This window comes from Neovison vison, chromosome 12 (genome assembly GCF_020171115.1).
Source record: "Neovison vison isolate M4711 chromosome 12, ASM_NN_V1, whole genome shotgun sequence".
Classification (NCBI taxonomy): Eukaryota; Metazoa; Chordata; class Mammalia; order Carnivora; family Mustelidae; genus Neogale; species Neogale vison.
The window spans coordinates 25,546,609-25,574,013 of NC_058102.1; the positions used below are offsets into that span (position 1 = coordinate 25,546,609).

Sequence of the window (27,405 nt, forward strand, 5' to 3'; positions counted from 1 at the left end):
GACCCTGAGATCATGACCTGAGCCGAAGGCAGCGGCTTAACCCACTGAGCCACCCAGGCATCCCTAACCTTTCCTTTTTGAGCAGCTTCTTTCATGTGACTGCCCTTCACTGAATGAAGTTCATTGTTAAGAGCCCCTTTGTCTTAACTGCTGAGGTGTTTGTTTTCCCTACTTTGGTTTGGTATTTCCTTCTTGTGATATGCTTCTACTTCAGTGTTCTCTTTCCAAACTTTGAGGGACTTGTGGATTATAAATGACATTCATGCAATCATCATTAACCAGATCTTCTTTAACTTAAATAAATGGCCTTCTACTGAGCACTCTCTGTGTGCCTTGAAACATGCTAAAACTATGTTACATAAATTGTCTATTTTGATCCTCATAACAACCCTATCAAATGGATGTTATTTCTGTTTCTTAAGCGAAGAAAACTAATTGCCAAAAGTCACCCAGTACTAAATGGCAAAGCCAGGCTTTGAATTCGGGTCTCTCTAAGACCTTGCACTTAGTGATTGTTCAGCAATTGATTAAAAATTATTACTTGAAATTTCTAGCATGCTATACAGAAAAGAGTGGTATATTTTGGGGTATATGAGCTTGTTTTCAGAATTCTTTCAGTTGGCTCATGAAACCAGAGAAATTCTAGTTTTTCATCTTCTGAGGAGGAGAATGAGGCTATATATTGGTCACTTAGGATATATCAGGATGATTGCCTGTTAATGTTGTTAAGGGAGATTGAGACTGGAGATAAAGGATGGGTTTTGGTCGTATTTTATACAATTTGAACACGACCAAAGCAGTGATCACCACGCATAATATCACCAGGTCTGAGCATATCAAGAAGGAGGAATTATTTCATTGGTCAGATATTTTAATTTAAAAACACAATCAAATTGTTAATGTTAGGACTTTCTACCCCCTCTACATTTACTTCATAGTTTCATACCCCTTTCTGCATATTTATCAAAGCTCTTTGACTTTTGCAGCTGCTCTGCTTTTGCTTATTAATATGAAGTGCTTCTGCATGCCCTTTATGAAAGCAGGGAGCCCTGCAGAGTTCCCCGTCTGTCCATATGTCCATTTAGTCTTTGTAATCCACTGTGTCATCATAGTGGTTAATAATGCCCTCAGGTCAGGAAGCCCAGTCTGGACAGCTTCATTAAGTCTCTTACTTCTCTTTGGCACCAGAGATGTAAAGCCTGACCCGATGAGTAAGACCATCTGTTTTGTGCTTCACTGCGTTAGATGTTCATACATGACTTTATTTGCATTGATTTTTTTTTTTTTTTTTAATCTGCATTGATTTTTGCTTAGGTCTTGCCAGGCGATCAGAGCTTGTGAGGTTGGTATGTTAATACCTCAAAGGCACTGAGTGTGTTTTAGAAGTTGATCTGGTTCTCATTTGTAGGTTTTCTGGGAATTATTAAGAATAATATTGTGATATGCTTTATAATTCAGGAGCCTCCTGCTATTTCTAAAAATGCCAAGTTGAACACACATTTGGTTACTGTAATCAGAAACCTGAGTGTAGGTGGTTCCGTTTTACATACAGAATCTTTGGTGGGGTTTATGTTGGGAGCATAGGCTGAAGTACATGTGGTTGATTCCAGTAACCTCTATTGCTTGCCTCACATTTTCACACCCCAGTTCCCACCCCCCTTTGATTGTAATTACCCGGCTTTTCCAGTGTGGAAAAGGGTACTCTGGATCTAATTTTTGAAGTGCCAGTCGTGTGGTCTTGCATCCTCACTGATTTAGTCAAGGAGGTGTTGGGAATTTAAATTCTTCTGCCCCAAAATAGTTTTGCCTCTGGTTCTGAAGTGTCATCACACTTTCCCAAATTATCCTGGCTGTTAGCATTTAGAAAAATAACCAGACATATGTTGTAATCATCCTTTTTATTTAAAAAATGCTTTTCTCCTTCTGGTGGCACCAGTTCTGGAGAACGTTGAGGTTCATGAAGAGCTGAAAAGTTAAAGATTCTGTGTGTAGTTCTTGTGAGAATTAGTTACATCTGACACTGGGGCCGTAGTCCATTGCTTTCAGGGGATGATGACCCAAGAGGTGAAGGGATGAGTCTTGGGCCAGAGCTGCTGTGTGCTCTTATGAAGGCCTTGGTGTGAGTTGCATTGGCCTGGGGTAAGGGGTACCCTTTTCTTTTTTCAAAAAGGTACCATGAAGGCTAATCGATGACCGTAATAATGCCTGCTTACAATCTGTAACTTCCTGGGGCGCCTGGCTGCTTCAGTCAGTTAAATGTCCCAACTCCTGGCTTCAGCTCAGGTCATGATCTTGGGTCGTGAGATCAAGCCCTGCACTGGGTGCTGCGATCAGCAGTCTTCTCCAGATTCTTCCCCCCTCCTTCACCCTCTCCCTCTGCTCCTCACCCCTTCCCATGTGTGTGTGCAAGTACTCACGTATGCTCTCTATCTCTAAATAAATAAATAAAATCCTTTAAAAAAAATTTGTAAATTCCTGGGTCCTAGGAATAATTTATAATTGATAGCTAGATAGAAACTGTAAATTCCTATCATCTCTAGTCATTGTTCTTCTTTTGCTCTTTTAATTATTAAATTTCTATTATATTTTGTTGTGCTACTCATAATTTTAACAAGGACAGTATGGACCACTAGTTCATCCAGAGCTACCTGCCATCATCCAGTAATACTGGGAAAAGTGATGCTTTGCCTGATATGTGACAGACGCCTCCAGTTAGAGGCAGCCTTCTCGCTGGTCAGCCCAGTGTGAATTTGGCTGGCTTCTGTTGAATGTTTCTTAAATAAACAAGTTTCCCTTTTGGCAGTGGTGGCAGACATATGGAATGCAAGAGTCTGGCAAAAGCCGTGTCAAATGGGGTCCTTAAACTACTCAGCTGCTAATGGCTACTGTCACTGTTGTGATTGAGGAAATATCTTCCAACTGGAAAATAAAAGTCATCTTGCTGCCAGGGGACAAACATATTCATCATTTATCTACCAGAAGAAAGGGCAGTGGCCATTGCTTTGCTGAACAAGGAATTTTTGCATTTAAGTTATATTAATCATTAAACTGGTCCCAAAGAAAGAAAGTACTATAGAAGATGTTTACCTGTGCTTTGAATACTGTTAGAATTGAGGAAGTTATTTGTAACATGTAAATATATTCTGTAGTTCTGCCTGATGGAAAAATCTAATGACTTTCAAAAGCATTAAGTAGCTCTATATTCTCTTAGTAAATGTGAATGCTAATAGAAACAAGCTGCTCGGAGGTGGAATTTGGCCAATATCCATTTGGTTTCTGGAGATGTTTTGTGCGGTTTTCTGGATTGGAGTTTATGCAAGTTCAAATTCCTATTGTATACTATAGTAATTAACTGTAAAAGTAGTTCTTTAGTTACTAATGTAAATACTAGGTTCCTTTGGGCCATTGTGACTGTTGGACCGATAAAGTTAGTCCCAGATACTGAAGCCCTAGTGAAGGGTTTATTAGCACCTGTTCAGCACAGGAGGATTTGAATTATCTGAAATGACCATCCTTGAGGAAAGGAATCCTTTCATGTACTTTAAAAATTTTACACAAGATTTTTGTCTTTCACAAGAAGCATGAGAATTGCCTATGATTAATATATGTGTGTTGGAAGGGATCAGAGGAGAAATCTGTATTTTTTTGTCTATTTCATTTGCCCATTGAATCCCTGAAGGGAACGTTATTTGAAATAAACATAAAGGAAGATGAAGCCTAGTAGAGAATCTGTTTTACCCAGCCTTTGCTTTAAGGTTTTAATTAAACCTGCTGTTTCTGAGAAGGAACAGTCTCTGTTTTTGAGTCCTTAGGACTTTGGAACAGATTCCACTATTGTTTTACTTATCCCCAGAGGGTGGGCCTCAAGATAGGGTGAAACCAGACAATTAGGATCTCAGACACCACCACCCTTCCCAAGTCCTCTGGGTTGACGGAATGGAATGATGTGGACTTGTCTTAAAACGTGGTATGTAAATAATTTTCTAGGGAAAAGTTGACAGAAGAGAATATACAAGGAGAATATTTTTTATATTGTGGAAACTGTAAATCCTGGTGAATTTACTGAGAAGTCAGTAGGAGGGAGAGGAGAGTTTAAGGTCCACAGTGAAAATATTTTTTTGATTCTGTGTGCCACACATGTTACAAAAAGCGTTAAGTGTGTTACCTGATGATGTGTGATATGCAAGTCTCCAAACCCACTGAACAGATGAGGGAAATGAGGCTAGCCCAAGATACCCTGTAATACTGGATCCAGTATTCTCTAATTATCAAGAATGTGATGGTCTCCTCCATGCGCCTTACCTAGAATGTTCTTGTTGTTGGGAAATAATTACTGAAAGTGAACAAAGGGACTTTCCAGAATAAAATTAAGTAAGATCTCTTGGGGACTCTTAAAATGAATCGACTGTGTTCATATAGCACTATGGGAATAAGTTTAAAGGCAACTAAGAGTTGCAATCCAATTTCCAGATACCCTTTAATATAATTACAAAGTTTGGAGATCAAAAGATTTAAGAGAAATACTATACAGACTGTTTTAAAACCAAATATCTACCCTAGCCACTTTATTGTGGTGGGTTGTTTGTTTTGTTTGTTTTTGTCTAGCTAAGTGGAGACAATGAAGTGGCACTTTCGATTTGTAATTCTACATGGAAAATAGTTTGTGATTTATGTTGTATTAAAGAGAAGCACCGGGGCGGAGGGGACGCTTTGTGTCAATTATATGTCTGTGTATGTTATTTTTCTTCTCTCAACTGTAATAGGATTTCCGAGATGCAGTGGCCCATGCTTCCAGGCAACTTGGGAAACCCGTGATTGAGGACCGGATCCTAAATCAGATCCTGTACTACTTGCCTCAGCTCTATGAGCTCAACCGGGATCTCCTGAAGGAACTGGAGGAAAGGATGTCAAACTGGTAAAAATGGACTGACTAGCTTTCCCAGAGTCCCTCTTTTCAATGAAGGCATAATAGGGGCCCTGCATGTGGCAGAGAGGGGGTGTTCCTTACATTGAGTTGTTTCAATGTATTGAATTTTCTTGACAGCTACCTGTAAATTGGTCTTCCCCCCCAGCCCAAGATTTTATTTATTTGACAGAGAGCAAGCAAGAGAAAGAGAGGGGCTGGGGAGAGAGGGAGGATGGGAGAAGGGCAAAGGAAGAAGCAGACTCCCAGACCTGGGGCTGGATCCCAGGACCCAGAAGCATGACCTGAGTGAAGACAGACATTTAACTGACAGAGCCACCTAGGCCCCCCTAGATTGGTCATTTTAGATGGCCAGAATTCACAACCTTGATGCCCTGAACTCAATTCTAGGAATGTTTAAATTCTTTGGTAATACTGCCTCGAAAACAAGAAGGGTCCATATATTCAGCCAATTTAACTTTTCTGTAGGTGACCTTTGATGATCAAGGTTTTTGAGATTGAGGGAGTTTACTTGATATATTCACACTGAAATGTTTTTAAATGCTTTGTTATCTTTTCTGGAATATCATGAATTTTTCTTTACATTTTGGAAAAGCAACCATTCACTGAGGTAATAGGTTTGTGTGGTTTAGAAAATTTACATGTGTATGATACCATCTAGGCTATAGATTTCCAAACTGGAAAAGACTGGTTAACTGCTTCTTTGGATTATAGAAAGTAAGCAGACACATTGGTGACACCTTTGGAAATATGTAGAAAATTTGTTCTAGGGGTTTTGAACTTCCTGTCCCTGGGGAACCCCAAATGATTAGAGTAACAAAATAATATCACCTACTTTCATGATCAAAATTTCCTTGTAAGTTTTCTTTTCCAGAAAAATATTTCTTGTCTGTTTTGGAAATAGCATGCCTCTGCATGTTGGGAAAATATGTTAGATGAGTAATTAATTCCTAGCTGCAGCCTAAGTGTAAAATAACTCAGGGTTAAGGACTGAGGAATGACTAAAAGGTATTTTTTAAAGTCATGATAGAAATAAAATATAATTACAAAGAATATTCGTATAAATACTTTGTCATTCTTATAAAAATTATCTTTAAAATTACTTAGTTGCCTTTAAAGGATATGCATACTTATGTAAGCAGGTGTTAAAGGAGGTTTAAATTTATTTTTTGCTTGTGCTGAAAATTTTCTCAAGTTTAGATCGATAGATGTTCTGCGGTAAAGTATAAAGCATTCCTTAGAAACAGACTAACTGATGAAAGGGACAGCTAAAACAATAATTATGGGAAAAACTACACTTACTAGCACAAAACTCTTCTTACCCTTGGATAAGATATTTTCTACTAACTAAAATATTTTTCTCTCAGGGGCCTTCAAGTTAAGACATACTCTTTGGTTTTAGTATGCTTTCTAAAATAACTTTTATTTTTATATTGGCTTTTAATAACTGTTGAAATACTTCGTTTCTGCCTTCAACAAGGTTTTGAGTTATCTACGGTGTGCTGGTCAGGGCTCTAAGCTTGGCACGAATATCACGTTGCACAAAATAGATAAGGCTCTTGCCTGCATGGAGTAGACATTTTAGTAAGGGGAGAACCAGAAAAATGGACAAGAAACACTAGATAAAAGCAATTTCTGATCTGGAAAGATGTAAAATAAGATGATGTGCTGGCAAGTGAAGATTGGGTGGCCAAGCAAGGCCCTCTGGAAAGGCAGAGCCCTTTAACGGGACATCTGAATGAAAAGAAGGAGCTGGCCGGGGTTTCCTATTTCCAGGCATGCAAAGCCATTACTAAAAGTGTGCAGAGTGGGAATGAGTCCATATGTCAAAGGACTATAAAGAAGGCCAGTGTGTATGGGGAGGACTGAGAAAGGAGAGAAGTGTGAAATGAGTCAGAAGAGTAGGCAGCAGCAGGACCAATGGAGCTTTGTAAGCCAAGGGAAGGAGTTTGTTTTCCTGCTGAGTCCTGTAGGAGGCTGTTGGAAGTCACATGGTGTAATACACATTTTTAGACTCTCTCACTGCACAGAAGGATGAGATGGTAGAAATGGGGAGACCAGTCAGAGGGTTGGCAAAATCCAAGCAACATGTGATAGTGGCAGTGGGAATGGTGAAGAATAGGCATTTAAGAATAGGAGATGTCTTACAAGAAGAGCAAAGAGGGCACGCCAATGGCTCAGACAGGGGACTCTCACTGGATGCTAGATATGTTCTGGATGCATCTATGACTCTCTCTGTTTTTGCGTATCTCTTCTCTATCTTAGGACTGAACAACATAGAATTGCTGATATCTTTGTAAAGAAGGGACCATATCTAAAAATGTATTCCACGTACATCAAAGAATTTGATAAAAATATAGCTTTGCTGGATGAGCAGTGCAAGAAGAACCCAGCTTTTGCTGCTGTTGTTAGAGATTTTGAGGTATTTTTGCTCCCATATAGTGTTGAATGCTTCTTTCTTTCTTTGTTGTTTTTAAACCTGTAATAATTTGCAGTCATTAAAAACAAAAAAGACATTAAAATATAATCCCTTCAAAGTCAAAGAGGAGATTGAATAAATGAAAAGGTGAGAAAGTGTGTACAAGATTTAATTTTGAAAAATCTATGATTGCATGCTAGAATATGCTGGTAGGTCTCCTTTTTTTTGAATTGTGGGGAAATACACATAAAATAAAACTTAATCATCTTAACCATTTTTTAAGTATATAGTTTGGTAGTGTTAAGTACCTTCACATTGTTTTGCAACCAATCTCTACAGCTCTCTTCATCTTAACATTACAGAACTGAAACTATGGCTAAAACAATGCCTCATTCTCCCCTCCCCCGGCCCTGGTGACCACCATTCTACCTTCTGTCTCTGAATTTGACTACTCTAGGAACATTTCTTATTTTTAACTCAATCATTCCTTTTATTCTTCTAACAACTGATCTACAGTAAAGGATGGGAAATGTAATTTGTTTCCCTTTAGATAAATAACACAGGTTCAGTGTCAAAGTTAAGAAAAATTAATGACATTTTTATAAAAAGCATCTCCTAAAAATTAGTTTTAACTAAAATTTTATTTAAGTCCTTCCCCCAATCTTGGATAAAATGTGAATTATTGTGTATTAATACTCATTTCTCTCTTTTGTAACTTAAAAAAACAAAAAGCAAAAACCAGCGAATTCCAGTCACCTAAAACTAAAGAAGTTTTAGAAGTATTATGATATTCCTGATTCTTACTTTTACATTAAACACATAATTAAACTTAAAATCATTTGTTGTTTTTTCCTGTTTTTTCTTTTCCTCTCCTCTGATGTCTTCATGCTGTTAAGAAAGGAAGTGTGATTTCTATAGCTATGGCAACTGATCATTGACCCAGGTTTTCATCAGCGTCCAGTGCGTTGTTCCGTTGCCTTGGCAGCAAAAGAAAACATAAGATGGGAAAATTAGCTGTCTTGGTTAATGATGCTTGCATGGTAGATGCTTTCTTAAATGCAGTATCATTATAACTTTCTAATTAGTCTGTGTACCAGACCCGAGAGGTACATATTTAGAAAAAGCAGAAATGATCTGAGCAAATCTAAGAAAACCCTTGCCCACGCACCTGAGCTGTGGAGGAAGTACAAGTACAGAACATGTTAGGATGAAGCGATGTTTTCACTCGGCCATTTTGATGCCACCAAACAGTACGGTCTTGTGTCGGAGAATGTCTGCAAAGCCCAGGATTGGGCAGAAGTGTCTGTTTTACATATTAAGGAAAAGAGCTTTAAAGGCGAAATCAAATGTCCTTTTGGTCAAGTCAAAATGGCTCTGAAATCAAGTCTCTCTATAGACTGATTTGGGAGCTGTTTTTTAGAGCCATTCGTCTGAGAAAGAAATTTTACATCCACCCGGCTTACTGGAAATCATGTGCTTAGCAGGGCTGCTTTTCAGGCTATCTTTAATTTCTGCAGTGCTCCCCACTACCACCAGTTGTTATCATGGGTCTACTGACCGTAGGCACTGCTTATTATTTGAAGCCGGTTCCCAGTAGCTTTATGTCTTCTGCCTTATCTTGAGGACCATGCAATTCTTTGGGGTTTGCTTATGCTTGTGAATACATTGGCACATACTTGCCCAAGTGGCCACTTGGTGGCCCAAGTATGGTGGGCCCTCACTGACCTGGAGCACGGGGCTGCAGCCACCCCTGTATATGGGAGTGAGCCGCTGACTCCAGAGACCACACCCCGCCCCCCCTTCTCCCCCCTCACCCCCGCAGGAGAGGTGGGCTAGCTGGTGAGTCCCCTCCTGGAGTTGTTGGCTTTCTAAAGTTTGGTTTCCTGGGCACGTGCATCTGGATCCCTTGCTCCTTAAAAGAACGCTTGTGTTTACTTTGGATATGTTTTCCTTTCAGATGAGCCCACGCTGTGCTAACCTGGCCCTCAAGCACTACCTGCTCAAGCCGGTTCAGCGGATCCCCCAGTACAAGCTGCTGCTGACAGGTGCGCCTCTTCCGCAGTTTGCCAGCTGACCAGCTGATGTTGTTTTCATGAAATTCGCCCTCTCCTAAGAACACCTCTTTCTAACATGCCAATAACTCCTTATCCAATACACACATTTATAGATTGCATATATAACATGTAGTAACATGCATTTATAGATTGATTACAGCTGGAACTGCATTGCTCTTGGTTCTTTGATCGTCCCTGCATGCATTCTCTGCTCTGGGCATTCCTACGTGTACATTGTGCCCTCCCAACCCCCTATCCCTGCATCATTTTACCTGATTAATAGTATCAATCCCAAGAATGTCCTTTCCCAACCACTCCAGAATGAGTTTTAGGGAGTCACTCCCACATATTTGTATAGCAACTGTTGTTGTCCTGGTCACTATTCTCACAAGGTGTAAGGACTGGTTAATGAGCTATGTGCTTAGACTAGTGCTTTGGTCATAGTAAGTTCTAAATCAGTATCAGCTGCTATTATTAGTAGTCATACCCTTATCATCATCATCATTACTCTATTGTCTGTATCTTCTACTAGACTGTAAGCTTCCAGATTACAGGGCCATATCTATCTGGCTTGCTGCTATAATAATGAAAAAATGAAGATGAGGGGAAGGCTATGAGTTGAGTGAAGGCATATACCGTGCTCAGGGATATAGTCATTGGCTCTCCCAAGTCTTCACCATAGCCATGCATATATCACATTATTATTTACATAGATGTAATAACAGACTTATAGAGATAAGTGTTTGGCATCACAGCAAAGCTAGTACAGTTTCACATCACGTCTGGTATCCAACACATGCTACCAGGTCCTTGGAGTATTTGCTGAACTATAGTGGATGTACAGCGAATTAATAGACATACATACAAAAGACAGATCCTTAACCATCTACCTTTGGCTCAGGTCACGATCTTAGCATTCTGGGATTGAGTCCCACATCCGGCTCCTTGCTCAGCAGGGAGTCTGCTTCTCCCTCTGCCTGCTGCTCCCCCTGCTTTACTCTCTCTCTCCTCTCTCTCTGACAAATAAATAAATAAAATCTTTAAAAAAAAAAAAAAGAATTATATCAAAATGGGGCACCTGAGTGGCTCATTCGGTTAAGTGTCTTAACAAGTGTCTCTTGCTTTCAACTCAGGTCATGATCTCAGGGTCAGATTGAGGCCAACGTTGAGCCCTGCTCAGCTCAGACTCTGCTTAAGATTCTCTCTCTCCCTCTGCCCCTTCCCCTGCTCTCTCTCTCGTGCTTTAAAATAAATAAATAAAAAGAATTGTGTCACAATGATTGAGAATATCAAAATGCTATCTCAACTTTAAATTAATCTGTACTAATTTTATCATGTAAATAGATTTTTAGGTACTTGGTTCCTATTTTAGTATATGTGCTGCCGAAGCAAGCACTACTTGGTTCCTATTGGTATTGTTAAAAAATGGTGTGCATTCTCCTTTCTCATAAGCCAAGAACTATGTTGGATTGAGTAGGTGAATGCTAGAAAGAATTCCTTTAGGCAAAGCCTTTCTAGGGTGCCTTTTAAAAGACAAAGTGCTCTTGAAGAAGGCCCAGCTTCAGCATCAGGACCTGACTACCCTAGGTGTTTCAAGTGTTTACTTTGAATTTCTAACTGTGAATTACACAATAGATTTTTCTCTGGAATGACATAAGGCAAATCAAATAATTTGAGGATATCCTGTCCATTTGTACTTTCTTTCCTCTGCTTTTGGCAGAGATTTAGAATACACAGGACAAAAGGAAGCACCGATGCATGTGTTGTGTTTTTGCTAGATAAGTTCAGTGCTGTATCATAAATGAAGCTATCAAATGGCTTAGGCTATTTCTACAGCTGCGGAATGAATACTGTTTTTAGTGGCAAAAGAGTACAGTGGTTTCAAATGAGAGAAGGATGGAGAACTCTGAAATTTTCCTCCCACACTATGACTGATCTAAGTAAAAAGTCACACTTACATTTAATTTAGGATTCATGAAGAGGTTGGTTTTAACTGAGAAATGATGAAGTAGCAAAAGCAAGTTTTAAAAATTTCTTTTTTAAGAGAACTGATTTCATGTCTTTTATGATAGAAACATAACGTAAGCTTGGGGTTGTTTTAGTTTTGGGCTGCCTCTTCTTTAATCCTAAAGCCATTTACCCCTTCTTTAAGTTGGAAAATCTCCATTATTTATTTGTGTTTGGTAGACCTTCTGTGATTGTGGATTTACTGAAGGGTACTGGTGATAAATGGATTGTTCAAGTTACAGAGTCAGGATTGAAGTTAAAGAAAGAACATAGACTTTGTAAAGAAATAACATAGGGGCGCCTGGGTGGCTCAGTGGGTTAAGCCGCTGCCTTCGGCTCAGGTCATGATCTCAGGGTCCTGGATCGAGGCCCGCATCGGGCTCTCTGCTCAGCAGGGAGCCTGCTTCCTCCTTTCTCTCTCTGCCTGCTTGTGATCTCTCTCTGTCAAATAAATAAATAAAATCTTTAAAAAAAAAAAATAATAACATAGACCTCGTGTTCTTCATCCATTGCCTTTTCTTCCATTGATTCAAATTCTTCTTTCCTTTAAGCCTGGCCTGAAATCCCACCTTGCTTTTGAAACCATCTCTCATTACTCCACCAGTCTTCCTTGACCTTTACTATTAGTGCCATGTGACCTAGCAAATATTTACAGTAGCTCCCCCTTATTTGTAGGGATACATCCCAAGACCACCAGTAGATGCCCAAAACCATGGATAGTACCACATGCTGTGCATATTCTTGTTTTTTCCCCCTACGTACATACCTTTGATAGAATTTAATTTATAAGTTATTCACAGTAAGATTAATAACAATAATCACATAAAAATACTATATATATCTACATATATATGTATGTGTGTATGTATATATACATATATATACATATGTATGTATATGATTATTGAATAATTATACTATTATATACACACATATATACATATGTATGTATACTAAAATAAAAATTAAGTGAATGTGCTCTCTCTCTCTCTCTCTCTCTCTCTCTCTCTCTCTCTCTCTCGAAATATCTTATCGTACTATGGTTCCCCCCTTGTGATGATGTGAGATGATAAAATGCCTATGTGATGAGAAGTTAGGTGAGTGACAAGAGGCACTATGTATCCTTAGGCTGCCTTCGACCTTCTGTGACATGTAAGGAGGATCGTTTGTCTCCATTCGCATAGCAGTTAACTTGGTATAACTGAAACCATAGAAAGTGGAATTACAGAGAAGGGGGGACTGCTATATTCAGTGCTTTGTGAATTTGCTCATATTTTTCTAATTTAAATAGTCATTCCCTAATTTGATTATAAACGCCTTGAGGTCCAAGAGTGAGTCTTTACCAACAATTCGTTGCACCCCAATTTATCTGGGTCAGTTTTGGTTACCTTGGAAGCCAATCAGGAAATAATTTTGGCGGCTTTTAAGTTACATTTAAAATATCCCATTAGGGGCACCTGGATGACTCAGTTGGTTAAGTGTCTGCCGTTGGCTCAGGTCATGATTGCGGGGTCCTGGGGTCGAGCCCCACGTCAGGCTCCCTGCTCCTTGGGGAGCCTGCTTCTCCCTCTCCCTCTGCCTGCTGCTCCCCCTGCTTGTGCTCTCTTACTCTCTCTCTCTCTTTCTCTTGCTCTCTCAAATGAATAAATAAAATCTTAAAAAAAAATAAAAACAAATAAACAATGAAACATCCCATTGACCAAAAAGTCTTTAGCCTGAAGGACAACATTGAGATAGGGAATTTCAGAGATGATGTCTTCTTATTCAGAGAGGTTGAAATGTTCTTCCCAAGACTAAACAAAAGGTATTGATTGAAGTGTATGTATGGTCATATAAAACTAAAGACATATGGAGGTTGTGATACTATGGTTTTGTTTTATATTTTTATTTAAAATTCTGATTTTCCAGTACTCATTTTTGTGATGGTCTGATTGCTCCCTACTTTGCAAGATAATTCTACAGTTGCTATCAAGTGCCCTTGGTCTATGCACTTAAATTTTTAGAAGTTGGATTTTAAGTCTCTAAGTTTGTATCTATTTAAACATGATAGTTAACTGGGTCCTCATCTTTGGATAAACACGCTCAGTGTTTTAATCTTCTGAACAGCCTGTGGGATACTTTTCTTTCTTTCCCTTTCTTTTTTCTTTCTTTCTTTCCTTCCCTCCACTTTCTCATCCTAGAATTTGGAGTAATTCCAAGTGCACAGAATATATATGAGCAGAGAGGAACAGCGAGACCATTTGGGGCAACTTTTGACAACTTTGATTTATTAATGAGTTTTAGGCAGACAAGGGGAAGAATCCCTGCCTAACTCAGTGTAGATTTGTGCCTATCTTGGTTTCTTAAGAGGGAAAGATTTGAAAAATGTAGAGATGAAGTATAGATAAACTAGGATAGTTTCTTCTGGAATCCTTTTAGAGAAAGGTGAATGGAAATTCCCAGATACAGGAACCTGCCCCTACTAGTCAGACAACCATCCTATTGTCTTGAGCAATGTTTTTTCCCCAGGACATAATTTGGGCTTCAATTGGAATTCTACTTAGGCTTTCATTAGTAAAAAACACGTCCAGCTAAATCCTGGTAGTACTTTTTTAAGCTCAACCTAAAATAGGATTAAAGAAAATGCATATGTTGATGCTTAAAATGAGAATTTTTTTTTAAGATTTTATTTATTTATTTGACAGAGATCACAAGTAGGCAAAGAGGCAGGCAGAGATAGAGGGGGGAAGCATGCTCCCCGCTGAGCAGAGAACCCAGCATGGGGCTCTATTCCAGGACCCTGAGATCATGATCCGAGCCGGAGACAGCAGCTCAACCCACTCAGCCACCCAGGTGCCCCTAGAATTATCTTTTTAAAGAAGGTAAAATAAAGTAAGTAATTTACTTAAGTAGAAAACCTCATAAATTTTACCTTTATATTGGCCATTCAAGGCAAATGGATCTAGCCAGACCTTGAAATCTGCCCAGGGCCCAGAACCTAGTTCGAATTAGAGTCTTGTGGCAACAACGAAAAAGCAGCAGAAGGAAACAGGTGCTGTTAATGGGAGCAGCATTGATTTCTTAACCTCTGCTTGTGTCCTTCCTCATCACTTCAGTGTTGAGACTGTATTATCCTGACTCTGGGCCTGGCATGGATTCTGGCCCATAACCGGGACTCCACTGAGCTGGAAGGCTTAGGGAATTAAACGGTGTTCCTTTTCACAAGGTTGAGAATCCCCTGAATGTTTGATGGATGAATGGGTCAATAAATTGTTAAGAGTTAAAAACACTCTACCAGTTACTCAGGCACAAAATTGTGGAAAGGACTCTGAAATGCTTCCTTTTCCTCCTTGTTCCTCTGTTATGGTACCCGCCCACAAGTTTTTCCCTGCCTCTACTTCCTGCTCTTTCCATTTCCCTCGTTATGTTCTAGACCCGCCTTTTTAAAGATTTATTTTTTATTTATTTGGCAGACAGAGGTCACAGGCAGGCAGAGAGAGAGAGGAAGGGAAGCAGGCTCCCCGCTGAGCAGAGAGCCCAATGCGGGGCTTGATCCCAGGACCCTGAGACCATGACCTGAGCCAAAGGCAGAGGCCCAACCCACTGAGCCACCCAGGTGCCCCCTAACCCGCCTTTTTAAACTCAAGCCAGATTGTGGCAGTATCTTCCTTCTGGTTTAGCTAACCTTTTTTTTTTTTTTTTTAAGATTTTATTTGACAGGGAGAGTGAGAGAGCACAAGCAGGCAGAGCAGCAGAGGGAGAGGGAGAAGCAGGCTCCCCACTGAACAGGGAGCCCAATGTGGGGCTTGATCCCAGGGCTCTGGGATCATGACCTGAGCCAAAGACAGTCGCTTAACCAACTGAGCCACCCAGGCGCCCTGGTTGTGCTACCTCTTATCACCGCCACCACCCCCATGTAGCCTGGCACATTGTCCCTTCATCGCTTTTCCAAGGACACTAAAAGGAAAAAACATACTCCTTCCGTGTTTCCTTTTTACTCACAAAGCACCATCGTTCTCACAGTACTGAAACCAGATGTTTAGTTTTGTCATCCCACACCAGGCAGTTCTCTTTGACACCAGCAAGGTATCCTACAATTTGATTCAATTCTACCATGATCTACCTGGAAATAGTGTCGGGCTCTAGGGAGTTAAGGGCTCAGTCCCACGACTGCCCCCCTGCAAACTTCATATGCCATTCATAAGTCCCAGTCTGTCCCCTGTAATTTCTGATCAACCAGCTATAAATCTGGGCTCTCCTGATCCCTTCCTTGGGTTTGATAATTTGCTAGAATGGCTCATAGAACTCACAGTAACAGTTACTTGCATTTTCTGGCTCATCACAAAAGGATAGGATGAAGGTTACAAGTGAACATCTAGATGGAAGAGATACATAGGGCAAGGTATATGGAGGAGATCTGGGAGCGTCTCCACCCTCTCTGAACACCAGTCTCCCCGCACCTCCATATGTTCAGCAACCAGAAGCTCTAAACTGTGTACTTGGGACGTTTATGGAGGCTCCATCACATGGTCATGATCCAGCATTAACTCCACTTCTAGTCCTCTCCCCTTCCCGTGGAGTGGAGAATGGGGCTAAAAGTTGCAAGTTTGTAATCATGGCTTGATCTTTCTGGTGACCAGCCCTTACCTGGGAGCGATTCAGGAGCCCACCCAGAGTCGCCTCATTAGAACAAAAGGCATTCCTATCGCCTAAGAAGTTCCCTGAGATTTAGTTCTGTCAGAGCTAGGGTCAAAGGCCAAACGTTAGGACAAAAGGTGCTCCTCCTGCTCTTATCACTTACAAAATTCCAAGGGTTTTAGGAGCTCTACACCAGGAATTGGGAGCAGAGGCCAATATATATTTTTTTCTGTTGTCTCACAGACCTTCTTTTATTCTGCTTATTGGGAAGGTTGAAAACTTACTCTCCCTACCATAATGGGAGATACGTGTCATTTGTCTAAACCCAAAGAATGTACAACACCAAGAGTAAACCGTAATGTAAACCATGGGCTTTGAGGGGGTTGTGTTGTGTTATCCATTATCACAAATATACCACTCTGGTGGGAGATATTGATAGTGGGGAAAGCTGTGCAAATCTTGGGAAGGGGGTATATGGGAAATCTCTATGCCTTCCTCTCAGTTTTGCTGTGAACATAAAATCACTCTAAGAAAAATAAAAGTCTTAATTTACGGGGGTAGGGGGAACCTTATTATTCACTATGAGGGCCATAGGTTATAACCTAGAATTTCCCAAACCTTGTTTTCTTTTGTTCTAGCTGTAGTAGTTTTCTTTCTTTCTTTCTTTCTTTTTTAATAGTTTATTTATTTGACAGCGAGGATGGGTAGGCAGAGTAGCAGGAAGAGAGAGAAGTAGGCTCTCCACTGAATAGAAAGCCTGACACAGGGCTTGATCCCAATATCCTGGGATCATGACCTGAGCCGAAGGCAGACGCTTGACTGATTAAGCCACCCAGGTGCCCCTAATGCAATGTTTTAAATGTAGCTTAAATGTAGTTTTTATAGCACACTGGTGTGGCTCAGTAAGTTAAGCATCTGCCTTCAGCTCAGGTTATGATCCCAGGGTTCTAGGATAGAGGCCCATAACGGGCTCTCTGCTCTGTGGGGGGCTCTGCTTTTCCCTCTCCTTCTGCCTGCTTCTCTCCCTGCTTGTGTGCACACTCTCTTCTCTGTCAAATAAATAAATAAAATCATTTTTTTTTTTAAGTGTTTTTTTTACTCTCTCCTGAAACCTGTCCGCAAGGCCAGATTCTTTCTTTCATTAATCACCACATGGGCTGACCTTGAGCTGGACACCTGTATACACTGGCAAACACCAAAGGTGCTCATGTAGTCGTCCTCTTTAGGGCCACACCCAAGCACTCAAAGTTCCACCAAAGCCTTTTTCCTTCCTCTTCTTAAGTCCTGAAAATTAAACTGATCTCATCACTTGCTTGAGTGAGTATATTTTGAGGATTTGTTTTTATAAGGGTCACCTTTTTTCTTTAAAGGGATCTTTCGTGCCTTTTAAAAAATATATAAGTAGTATAAAAACAGAGTCCTTCTTTATCTTCTGCCATCCAGAGATGACTAGCATAGATCTTTAGATCTTTTTTATCTCTATGTTATAGGCAGGATAAATTTTTTCAACAACAAAAAAACGCTTTTATTTGTGGAAAGTTATACACTGGTGTTGGAAAAAATTGAACCAGTAAGGATCATGTCGAGAAAATAAAATGAAAAACATAATTTAAAAATTCCTCTGAAATATCTTTTCCATTTCTATATTTAGGGGGGAAAACAGTCCTTTGAACTTTGATTAAATTTGGATCAGGTAGTTTTCTTTGATCTTGTTCAAAATATTTATGTTATAAGTGACTAACGACATATTATATTACTTTTCCTGTAATCTTTGCCTTCAGTTTGGGATGGTATTAACTCCCTCTAGGTTTTAGAAATCCAGGATTTCCCATGTTGGTAGAAAATGGGATATTAAAAACATCTGTTAGAGTGTTCTGAAGCTATTAATTTGAGCTGTGAATGGACTAATAAGATTCAAGAAAAGGTCAGAATCATTAGTGTATGACTTTTTAAAAAATCCTTACTGAAAAATGAAACTTGTGCTGTAGTAAGTATTTGTTTTCTAAACCAGAGCTAATTGTCTATAGCAAAAGTCATCCTAACACTTTCCCTAGGGCAGAACTTGGTGGAAGGTAGGGCTGTCCCAAGCCCCAGCCAAGGAATTTCTTTTCTGAAGAACCCAAAGACCCCGATGTAAGCCAGTTCCATCCATGTGACATGGGAGGGTGATGATACTCAGAATTCCCTTTGTTATTAGGTGAGCTCTTGTTTCTGTTGCAATTAATTTTTTCAAATACTTTTTATTTATTTTTGCGAGAGAGGGAGAGAAAGCAAGAGCAAGTAGGCACAAAGGGCGGTAGGGGCAGAAGGGGAAGCAGACTCCCTGCTGATTAATAAATTATATCCATGAAATATTTTGGTGCTTTGGAAATATTTAATACTATGGAAAGACTTTAGGATATAAGCATGTCTTATCTGCCTGATCTATTCAGTTATACCTTTAAAATGTAATCTCACTTTCTCTATAGAACAGAGGTTCTTAACCTTTTTTTTTCTTTTTTCTTTTTTTTTAATTTCTTTTCAGTGTAACAGTATTCATTGTTTTTTGCACCACACCCAGTGTTCCATGCAATCGATGCCCTTTCTAATACCCACTATCTGGTTCCCCCAACTGGTTCTTAACCTTTTTTGTGCCTCGATCCCGTGGCAATCTGGAGAGGCCTATGGATCCCTTAGAATAATTTTTTAAGTAACAGGATAAAATACTTAAGACTAAATGGAAACCAGTTGGCCTGAAATGCAGTTATTAAAATAGTTTGAAAGTATTACATAGTAATACATGGGCTGCTTTAGTAATGTATTAAATTAGAAGATCCGGTGGTGGATCTAAAAACTCCCATGACTTAGATATAGTGGTGATGGTAAACAAATTTTTGAGAAATCTGCAACATCTATAATGTGATATAAAAAAATGTATGCCTTCTCTGGTGGTAAAGTCACTGATATCATTGATGATATGCTGGTTTGTTCCCTACATTCATAATGTAAGGAAATTCTGTATTCCACTTAGAAGTTAGTGAAAATATTATTTTGTGTGTGTGTTTTGCCTATCCGGGGCTGCCGATCCCCAGAATCATACCCATAGGCATGCCTACAAAGCCGTTCTTTTCCCAATTCTCTTTGTACAATTAACTCAGATTCCCTGCATGTAGCTGAATGCCTCTGTTGCTGGGACTTGCCTCGCTAAAGATCTAGCAAGCTGACAGTGTTGCTGAAGAGTTTTCCTCTTAAGTGTTTGTCAGAGTCATGGGCTTGCATCAGGAACTGATGTTTCCACTTGAGGAAACGCTGATATTCAGTCAAATTTGAATTCACTTTGGTGTTTATATTTGCTTTATTCTTCTCTTGTCTGTTCTTTGGGGAGTAAAATAAAATATACTTATCTCCCTAAACCTAAATTTGCTCTTTGTTTACCAACAAAGAGGTGGTAAGAACCAAATATGGATAAGAACTTCCTTAAGTGGGGCTTGACTATGCCAAGACTGAGTCTGACCCAGTCTAAGTGACCTGCTTGGTGATGACCACGTAGTAAATACAATAATAATTGTGTCCTTTCCTGCTAGGATATAGAAGCTTTATGAGAGGGAAACCTTTTCCTGGGATACCCGGGTGGCTCAGTCAGTTACGCCTCAGCCTTCGGCTCAGGTCGTGATCCTCGGGATCAAGTCACACATCAGGCACCTTGTTCAGTGAAGAGTCTGCTTCTCCCTCTGCCTGCTGCTCCCCCTGCTTGTGCATTTGTGCACTCTCTCTCCTTCTGACAAAACAGATAAATAAAACATCAACAATTAAAAATGCATAGTACTATTGATTGAAAAATAATAATTTTTATTCTATTATTAGAATAGGGAGGTGACTTTAAAAACACCCTGTTTATAAGAATCTAATGTATGACAAAGTAGGAAGTGTAAGACGGTAAGAAAGAAAAAAAAGACTGTTTATTGACTAACCTATTAAAATTTGAAAAAGTTAAGATTCATATGTCAGTAGATACACTAAAAATCAAAACTAAATATAAATAGGCAGAGCACAGAGGATTTTTAGGGCAGGGAAAATACTCGGTTTGATAACATCAAGATGAGTATGTCATTTTATCTTTGTCCAGACGTCTAGAATGTACAACCCAACTGTGGACTCTGGGTGATAATGAAATGTCAGAAGAGGGTCTTCAGCTATAGTAAATGTACCATTCTGGTGGAGGATGTTGATAATGGGAGAAGCTGTGCATGTTGGGGGGGCAGGAAGTGTGTGGAAAATCTCTGTTCCTTCCCCCAGTTTTATTGTGAATATGAAACTGCTCTTAAAATAAAAAGTCTTAATTAAAGTGAAAACTAAATATAAAGCAGTAAACTCTAGTAAAAACAGGAAAAATAACAGAGTGTGTTCTTTACTAAAACTCTAAGCATTAAAAAAAAAACAAACTCTAAGGATAGAGAAAGGAAGAGAAATGATTTTCTAAGCCCAGAAAAATAAAGAAATTATAAAGGAAAATATTGATACTTTTCCACTATTCTAAATAATAAAAACATTATAAAGGCTTAAAATACAATCAAAATTAAAAGATAAACATGCATCAGAAAATATATTAGTAGCAAAAATGAAAAAAATTGCTTTTTCACTAAGAATTTTAAAACTCCCATAGATATATGGACTAAACATAGAAACAAACAGTTTCCTCAGAAAATGAATAATAAATACACAGTGTCATCCTCTGAATCATAAATCTCAATTAAACAAGGTTTCAGTTTATTGCTACATCAGCAGTAAAAAAACTACAATACACATAACTGGATCATTTTGGTGAAATTGATATTCTCATTTATTTATAATATTTTAAATTGGTATATCCCTTTAAGGAAGGTTTCTCATGATAAATATTTACCAGTGTTTTTTTTTAATATTTAAATATTTTATTTATTTATTTGGCAGAGGGAGCACAAGTAGGCAAAGGGGCAGGCAGAGGCAGAGGGAGAAGCAGACTCCCTGGGGCTCCATCCCAGGACACTGAGATCATGAGCTGAGCCAAAGGCAGACGCCTAACCAACTAAGCCACCCAGGCACCCCTGCTTATCAGTATTTAAAAAAAAAAAACTTTATTCTCACTGATCAGGAAATAGTCTGAACTCTGGAAATAGACAAATATATTAAGATTCTGATCAGTTTACTTATAATTAAAATGATTACACAGTTCATTATTCAGGCCCAGTAACTTTCAAGAGTGCAGTAGGTATACAGCAGTATCATTATGGGCAAATTGGGATATATGGCCCATCTTATTTATAATAGCCAAAACAAGATAACTTTAAAATGACCTAAAAATCTAATACGGTACCTAAGTAGGGAGTAATATATCCCTATCATGGGATAATGTTTAGCTATTCCTGTGGGGGGGGAAATATGTGGGCTAGAACACTTTAAGTGGGCTATAAAATCCTTCATGTTATTAAAATTAAGTAAAATCAAGAATTTATAAAAACAAGGAAATACTTTTAAATCATAATAGTTATTTTTTATTTTTTTATTTTTATTTTTTTTTTAAAGATTTTATTTATTTATTTGATAGAGAGAGATCACAAGTAGGCAGAGAGGCAGGCAGAGAGAGAGAGGAGGAAGCAGGCTCCCCGCTGAGCAGAGAGCCCCATGCGGGACTCGATCCCAGGACCCTGAGATCATGACCCGAGCCGAAGGCAGCGGCTTAACCCACTGAGCCACCCAGGCGCCCAGTAAATCATAATAGTTTTTTTTTAAAAGATTTTCTTTATTTACTTGACAGAGAGAGAGAGATCACAAGTAGGCAGAGAGGCAGGCAGAGACAGAGGGGGAAGCAGGCTCCCTGCTAAGCAGAGAGCCTGATGCCGTGCATGGCTCTATTCCAAGACCCTGAGATCACAACCAGAGCTGAAGTCAGAGGCTTAACCCATTGAGCCACCCAGGCGCCCCCCATGATAGTTATTTTAGAGAGATGTGCATAGTTTGAGTTTTCTCCATTATTTAGTTTTCCAAATTTCCTATAATACATTTTAAAATTAAAAAAACAAAAAACAAAAAACAAAATGCTTCATAGGGATGCCTGACTGGCTCAGTCAGTTAAGCATCTGCCTTCAGCTTCAGTCATGACTGCAGGGTCCTGGGATCAAGTCCCGTAGTGGGCTCCCTGTGAGGTGGGGAGCCTGCTCCTCCCTCTGCCTCCTGTCCTCCCTGCTTGTGCTCTCTTTTTCTGACAAACAAATAAAATCTTTAAAAAAATATATGCTTCTTAATGTTAATCATTACAGTTTTCCAGTCTGGTCTGCCTTTTTTTTTTTTTTTTTAAGATTTTATTTATTTATTTGACAGACAGAGATCACAAGTAGGCAGAGAGACAGGTAGAGAGAGAGGAAGGGAGGCAGGCTTCCCTGATGAGCAGAGAGCCCGATGCGGGGCTCAATCCCAGGACCCTGGAACCATGACCCAAGCCGAAAGCAGAGGCTTTAACTCACTGAGCCACCCAGGCGCCCCTGCTTTACTTTCTTCTACGTATGAGGATGTTGACACACAGAAATGCTACAGGGCATGACCAAAGTCCCGTGCCGTGGCTAAAGGTAGCTGGATGGTTAAGAATCTGTCCTCTCACTCCCAGTGAGGGCTCTTGACCACTTCCTCAGGCTGCTTTGAAGATGGCAGCAGTGTGTCTTGCAACGTGACACCTGGCCTTTATTTTTGGTGTTTAACATAATCTGTACTTTGTTTCAGAAGTCAGGCTTGTTCTTAGTTGCTTCTTTTAAAATTTGAATCTTTGGCAAAGGAGCTTATTGACTAGACTTACTTTTCTCTGGATCCCATAATTCTGGATGTGTCACTGATCTCATTACATATTGAAGAAGGAAAGAAGAAATGTGGAGAATACAAAGCAAGGCACATCCTCAAATTCAAAACTCTGGACTTTGGAACGTTATTGTCCAGTATGCTCATTTCCTCTGTGCCCTGCCACCAACCGTTTCTCAGCACGCTGTCCAGGAATCTGGCAGACTGTTGTTGAATTAATGTCCCAGAATCCCACAGATGACTCATTTTTAGGAAAGGTTAATGTAGTTCTGAACAGTTTTCTGCTTTAAGTTGAGTATTTTTTGATTAGGTAAGCAGGGTGATAAGACTTACTAAGACCCTACATATATATATATATACATACATGCAACTTAGACCTCTCACAAGATATAGTATTTGCTATGCCTTATTCTTTTACTCTGGGCCTCATATATGACAACAAAGTTAACTTGCATATCTCTTGAGGCACATGCTGTATTTTGCTTAATTTTGTGCTTCTAATGGTGATAATAGGGTTAATTAACTTTTATTAATCAACGATGCCACCTGGTGGCCAGAAAGTACATTTTATGGTGCCCATGCTCGCTGCAGTCAACTGTTTTTTTTCTTTAATATGAATAACCTTAACAGCATTTGAAGCATTTTTTATTAGTGAAGTTTTAAAAAATGCCTAGTTTGGTTTGGCAGAAGCAGGAAAGTCATGGAATACTGTTAAGTCTAATATGGCACATCGAAATGACTACTGTGTTGTCACTGTTTCTCGGGAAACTTATCCAGGATACTAGGTTCTAAATGGTACAAAGTAAGAATTCCCTATGACTCACACAAGCGTGTCTCTTTCTCTGTTCCTGGGTTTCACCTGGGTTATAGCAGTCACTGGGGCAGCTGGTGGTTTCAGTGCTCCTCCCATCTGACTCAGAGGCCGATTGGTCACATTCTTCTCATTCTGCAGTTAAGGCACCGAGTGATTCTGAACTAAGTGAGGTCTTGTCTTCCTGGAAAAGGTGGAAGTTCTCAAAACGATATCCTGTATCAGGGTGCCCTGCCAATAGGGCACCTCCTTGGTTAAAAGCATGATTTTGCAACATGTTAGTGGTGGGTTTTCCACTCAGCCAATTTTGTATTTCCACTCTGTTTCTGAAAGTTCAGGATGGCAGGCAGCAGCTGAACTTGAGCTCAGGGAACGAAAATGAAACTCAGGCTTATCAGGCTCAGCCCCATGATTCTGAGGTCAGTATTTCCTAATACGGACATCTTCCCCAGAGCTCTCTTGGTTTAGGACATCTTCCCCAGAGCTCTCTTGGTTTAGAGAAACATGTCCGTTTGCTTGGGTATACTTCTCTATTAAAGAACAAAAGTCAAAGACAAAGTAGAAACTTGACATGAATCTGATACTTAGGTAAATTTGCTTTCCTTTCCACAGTCTTCACCTGACCAGAAGCTTTAAGGAACATCACTTTTGATCAAGGAGACAGCCTAGATATGAAGAACATGTAAGAGGAGTAGGTTTTTCTCCTTAGCCCTATCACTTGCATAGAAAAGTTAAATATTGGACTCACGGAACATGGCTTATAAATGGATTGCATTCCGAGTGGGGTCAGAGTGAGATTAAGTTTATTTTCCATCTCCAGGTGAAGCGAAGTCATCTAAGTGTAAAGAGGGCATTTTGTTAATTTTTGTGGTTTTCTTATCCATGTGATTGGTAGCATACTGTCCAACTTGAGCATTCAGATTGCTTTAAGAACTGAATTGCTAGTGATGGTCTCTGGCAAGATGGAACTTATTCCATGGTACACAGAAACTCCATGTCCTCATACGCAGTGTCTCTCCAGGGCTTGTTGCCAGTGGTGGATATTTACAGTGTGCATGTCTAGACTCATACAGGTTCTTGTATCACTGTCTCAAAGATGTACAGAGTTTCAACAGTGTGTGTGTGTGTGTGTGTGTGTGTCATCTATTGAGTTTAAATAGCTGACACTAACACCCAAGTTTTCCTTTGTGTCTTTGAGCATGACTTCATCAATCCATGCATGAAATTACACCTGTTCCCTAATACTGCTGAATGGAGATTGATTCTGATAAAAATGCAGTCTCTTGCTGTGCCTTTCCTCTTTTTATTTTCTCAACTCCCACTGGCATTAGGATTGCTTTCAGCCTTTATTGCCTTTGACCCAAACACAATCCTGGTCTAAGAAAATTATTTATATTTTTATCCATTAAGCATTTCTTGTCCCATGTATGCAAAGGCCCTCACTAAGTGCTAAGAATCAGGTATGGGTCCTGCCCATAAGGAGCTTTGAATCTCTTGAGAAAATGCTAGAAGATATAAAGTAACTACTGTGTAATCTATTTTTCAAAGGGAGAGAATATTTCTTTCAAATGGAAAGTTTGATAAGAGGGGAGGAATTTGAGATGAACCTTGAAATACAGGAGTAGAATTTTTATATGCAGAGACAAAGAAAAGGATTCAGTAGAAGAGAACATTAGAGACAAAGACAAAAAGTATGGAGCCAGGGACCACATGGGAAGCATCTAAGGCATTATGCAGAATCAGACTTTGATCAGAACAAAGCGCCTGTGTTAGGTAGTAGAGAAAAAAAATCAGAAAAGTGAGTGGGGATCATGTAGCTGGGGGGGCGGAATTTAAATTCTAGGTAACAGATTCTGTTTGGGGGGTTTTTGTGTGTGTGATTTTTGTTTTTTGGGGTTTTTTGTCAGAATTTGTTTTGAGAGGCAATGGGAAGCCATCCAACATTTCTCAACAGAGAATGAAATACCTTGAGATTCCATGGCATTCCCTTGGTATTAAAGACATGAAATATAACCCAGTGCATTAATTTTTTTCTCTATTGCAAGAATGACTGTATACCATGTAGCTTACTTAAAGACCTTCTTCATCTAGACCAGAGTCTCTCAACTGCAACCCTATTGACATTCTGGGTCAGATAATTCTTTGTTGTAGGCTGTCCTGTGCGTTTGTAGATTACTTAGCAACATCCCTGGCCTGTAGCCACTAGATGCCAGCAGCACCTCCTTTTCCCCAGTTGTGACAATCAGAAATGTCTCCAGACATTTCCAGATGTCCCCTGGTGGGCAAATTCACCCCCATTTGAGAACAACTGCTCTAGACTTATGTATTGTATTCCTCTGCAATTCTCTGATTGTTAGACTCCGAGACTGACAAATCCTTTAGGCACTCGGTCTGCTGATGCTTAGAATTTTGTACTGGACATACTTCTGATTTGAAATTAAGGCATTTCCTCTGTGTTGGACTAAAAGCAGTGAACTGGGCATCAGGAGACCTGGATCTTTAGTCCTGGATCTCTAGTCTCTAGCTCTTGCCACAAAGAGGTTGTGGCTCTGCTGAGACCCTATGCTCAGTAACCCGATTCCTCTTGAAAATGACCAGTGTGACCCCGGCAGTTCTTTCTACCTCTGAGCCTGTGTCCTGATTTCAAATGCATGTCAGGGCTTTATTCTTTCACATTTTTAGAAAGTTAGCACACATTAAACTAACACATATATTAATCAACAAGACTGATTGAAGTATTGAGTAAGAAAGATGAACTGATTTTTTTCCTTAGTGCTTGATTTTACTAAATATCATATTCCTTTCCCTCTTACAGATTATTTGAAAAATCTTTTAGAGGACTCTGGAGATTACAGAGACACTCAAGGTAAATAACCTTCATGTATTAGTTTGTTGCAGAAATTCTTTTATTACAGTTGGCTGGAGGACCCAGCATTGTCTGGAGTGAGGAGGGTTCCTTCTATGCTCAGTCACTCTGTGCCAGTGGTAAATTCACCTTCTCTAGATGTCTGTTGCTTTGAAAAGCAGGGATTGAACCAGTTGATCTGCAAGGTCATTTCAGGCTTAAAAATCATGAGTCTGTGAAGTGGTCAAACTACACAAATCAGGGATACAGTCTAAAATAGCATATTCTGGGACTGTTTAATGCTGGACAATTGCCTTACCACCTTCTACAGAACCCTTAGCACTTAAAGCAGCACTTAAAGGAAAACTTCATTATAATACAAAGGACTCACTGACATTCACAGGTTAATCCACTGTGTAAGTGTGTGTCTTTCTCTTACATATATATACACGCATATACACAGATTAATTCTGTTCAAGATAGCTGTGTTTCTTTCTGTTTATCTCCAAAGTTCCTCTTTCAAATGCTATAGGTATATCCCTGGCTCTAATTTGAAATCCATGCCCACCCCATTAATTTTTTGAATTTTGGTCACACTTCTTGTGCATACTTTTTATTTTCAGATTATGAAACAGAACAGGTGTTTTACCCATTTTGTAAAGATTCTTATTTGCTCTCTTAATCATTTTATTTTTACTTCTCTTACATCTTCTTTTTGCAAGTGTTTCACCTTTATATTTTTTTTTAGAGACAGCATGAGTGGGGGGAGGAGCAGAGGGAGAGGGACAAGCAAACTCTGTGCTGAGAACAGAGCCCAAGTCGGGGCTCAATCCCATGAGCCCGAGATTATAACTGACCCAAAACCAAGAGTCAGTTCACAAAGTAATGCATGTCATCTCCTCAGGCCTAGTAGGCTTCTTTGTG

The 27,405-nt window shown here is 39.5% G+C and overlaps 1 protein-coding gene across 4 annotated transcripts in view; it reads left to right on the forward strand.

Annotated features, from left to right (window-relative positions):
* Nucleotides 1-27,405, forward strand: part of FGD6 (FYVE, RhoGEF and PH domain containing 6) — a 115,044-nt gene that overhangs the window by 63,958 nt on the left and 23,681 nt on the right. For all 4 annotated transcript variants that reach the window (XM_044228814.1, XM_044228816.1, XM_044228817.1 and 1 more), the window contains exons 6-9: nucleotides 4,764-4,915; nucleotides 7,190-7,346; nucleotides 9,301-9,388; nucleotides 26,452-26,502. In XM_044228814.1, the coding sequence (XP_044084749.1) occupies nucleotides 4,764-4,915; nucleotides 7,190-7,346; nucleotides 9,301-9,388; nucleotides 26,452-26,502 (448 nt within the window). The remainder of the gene's footprint in view (nucleotides 1-4,763; nucleotides 4,916-7,189; nucleotides 7,347-9,300; nucleotides 9,389-26,451; nucleotides 26,503-27,405) is intronic.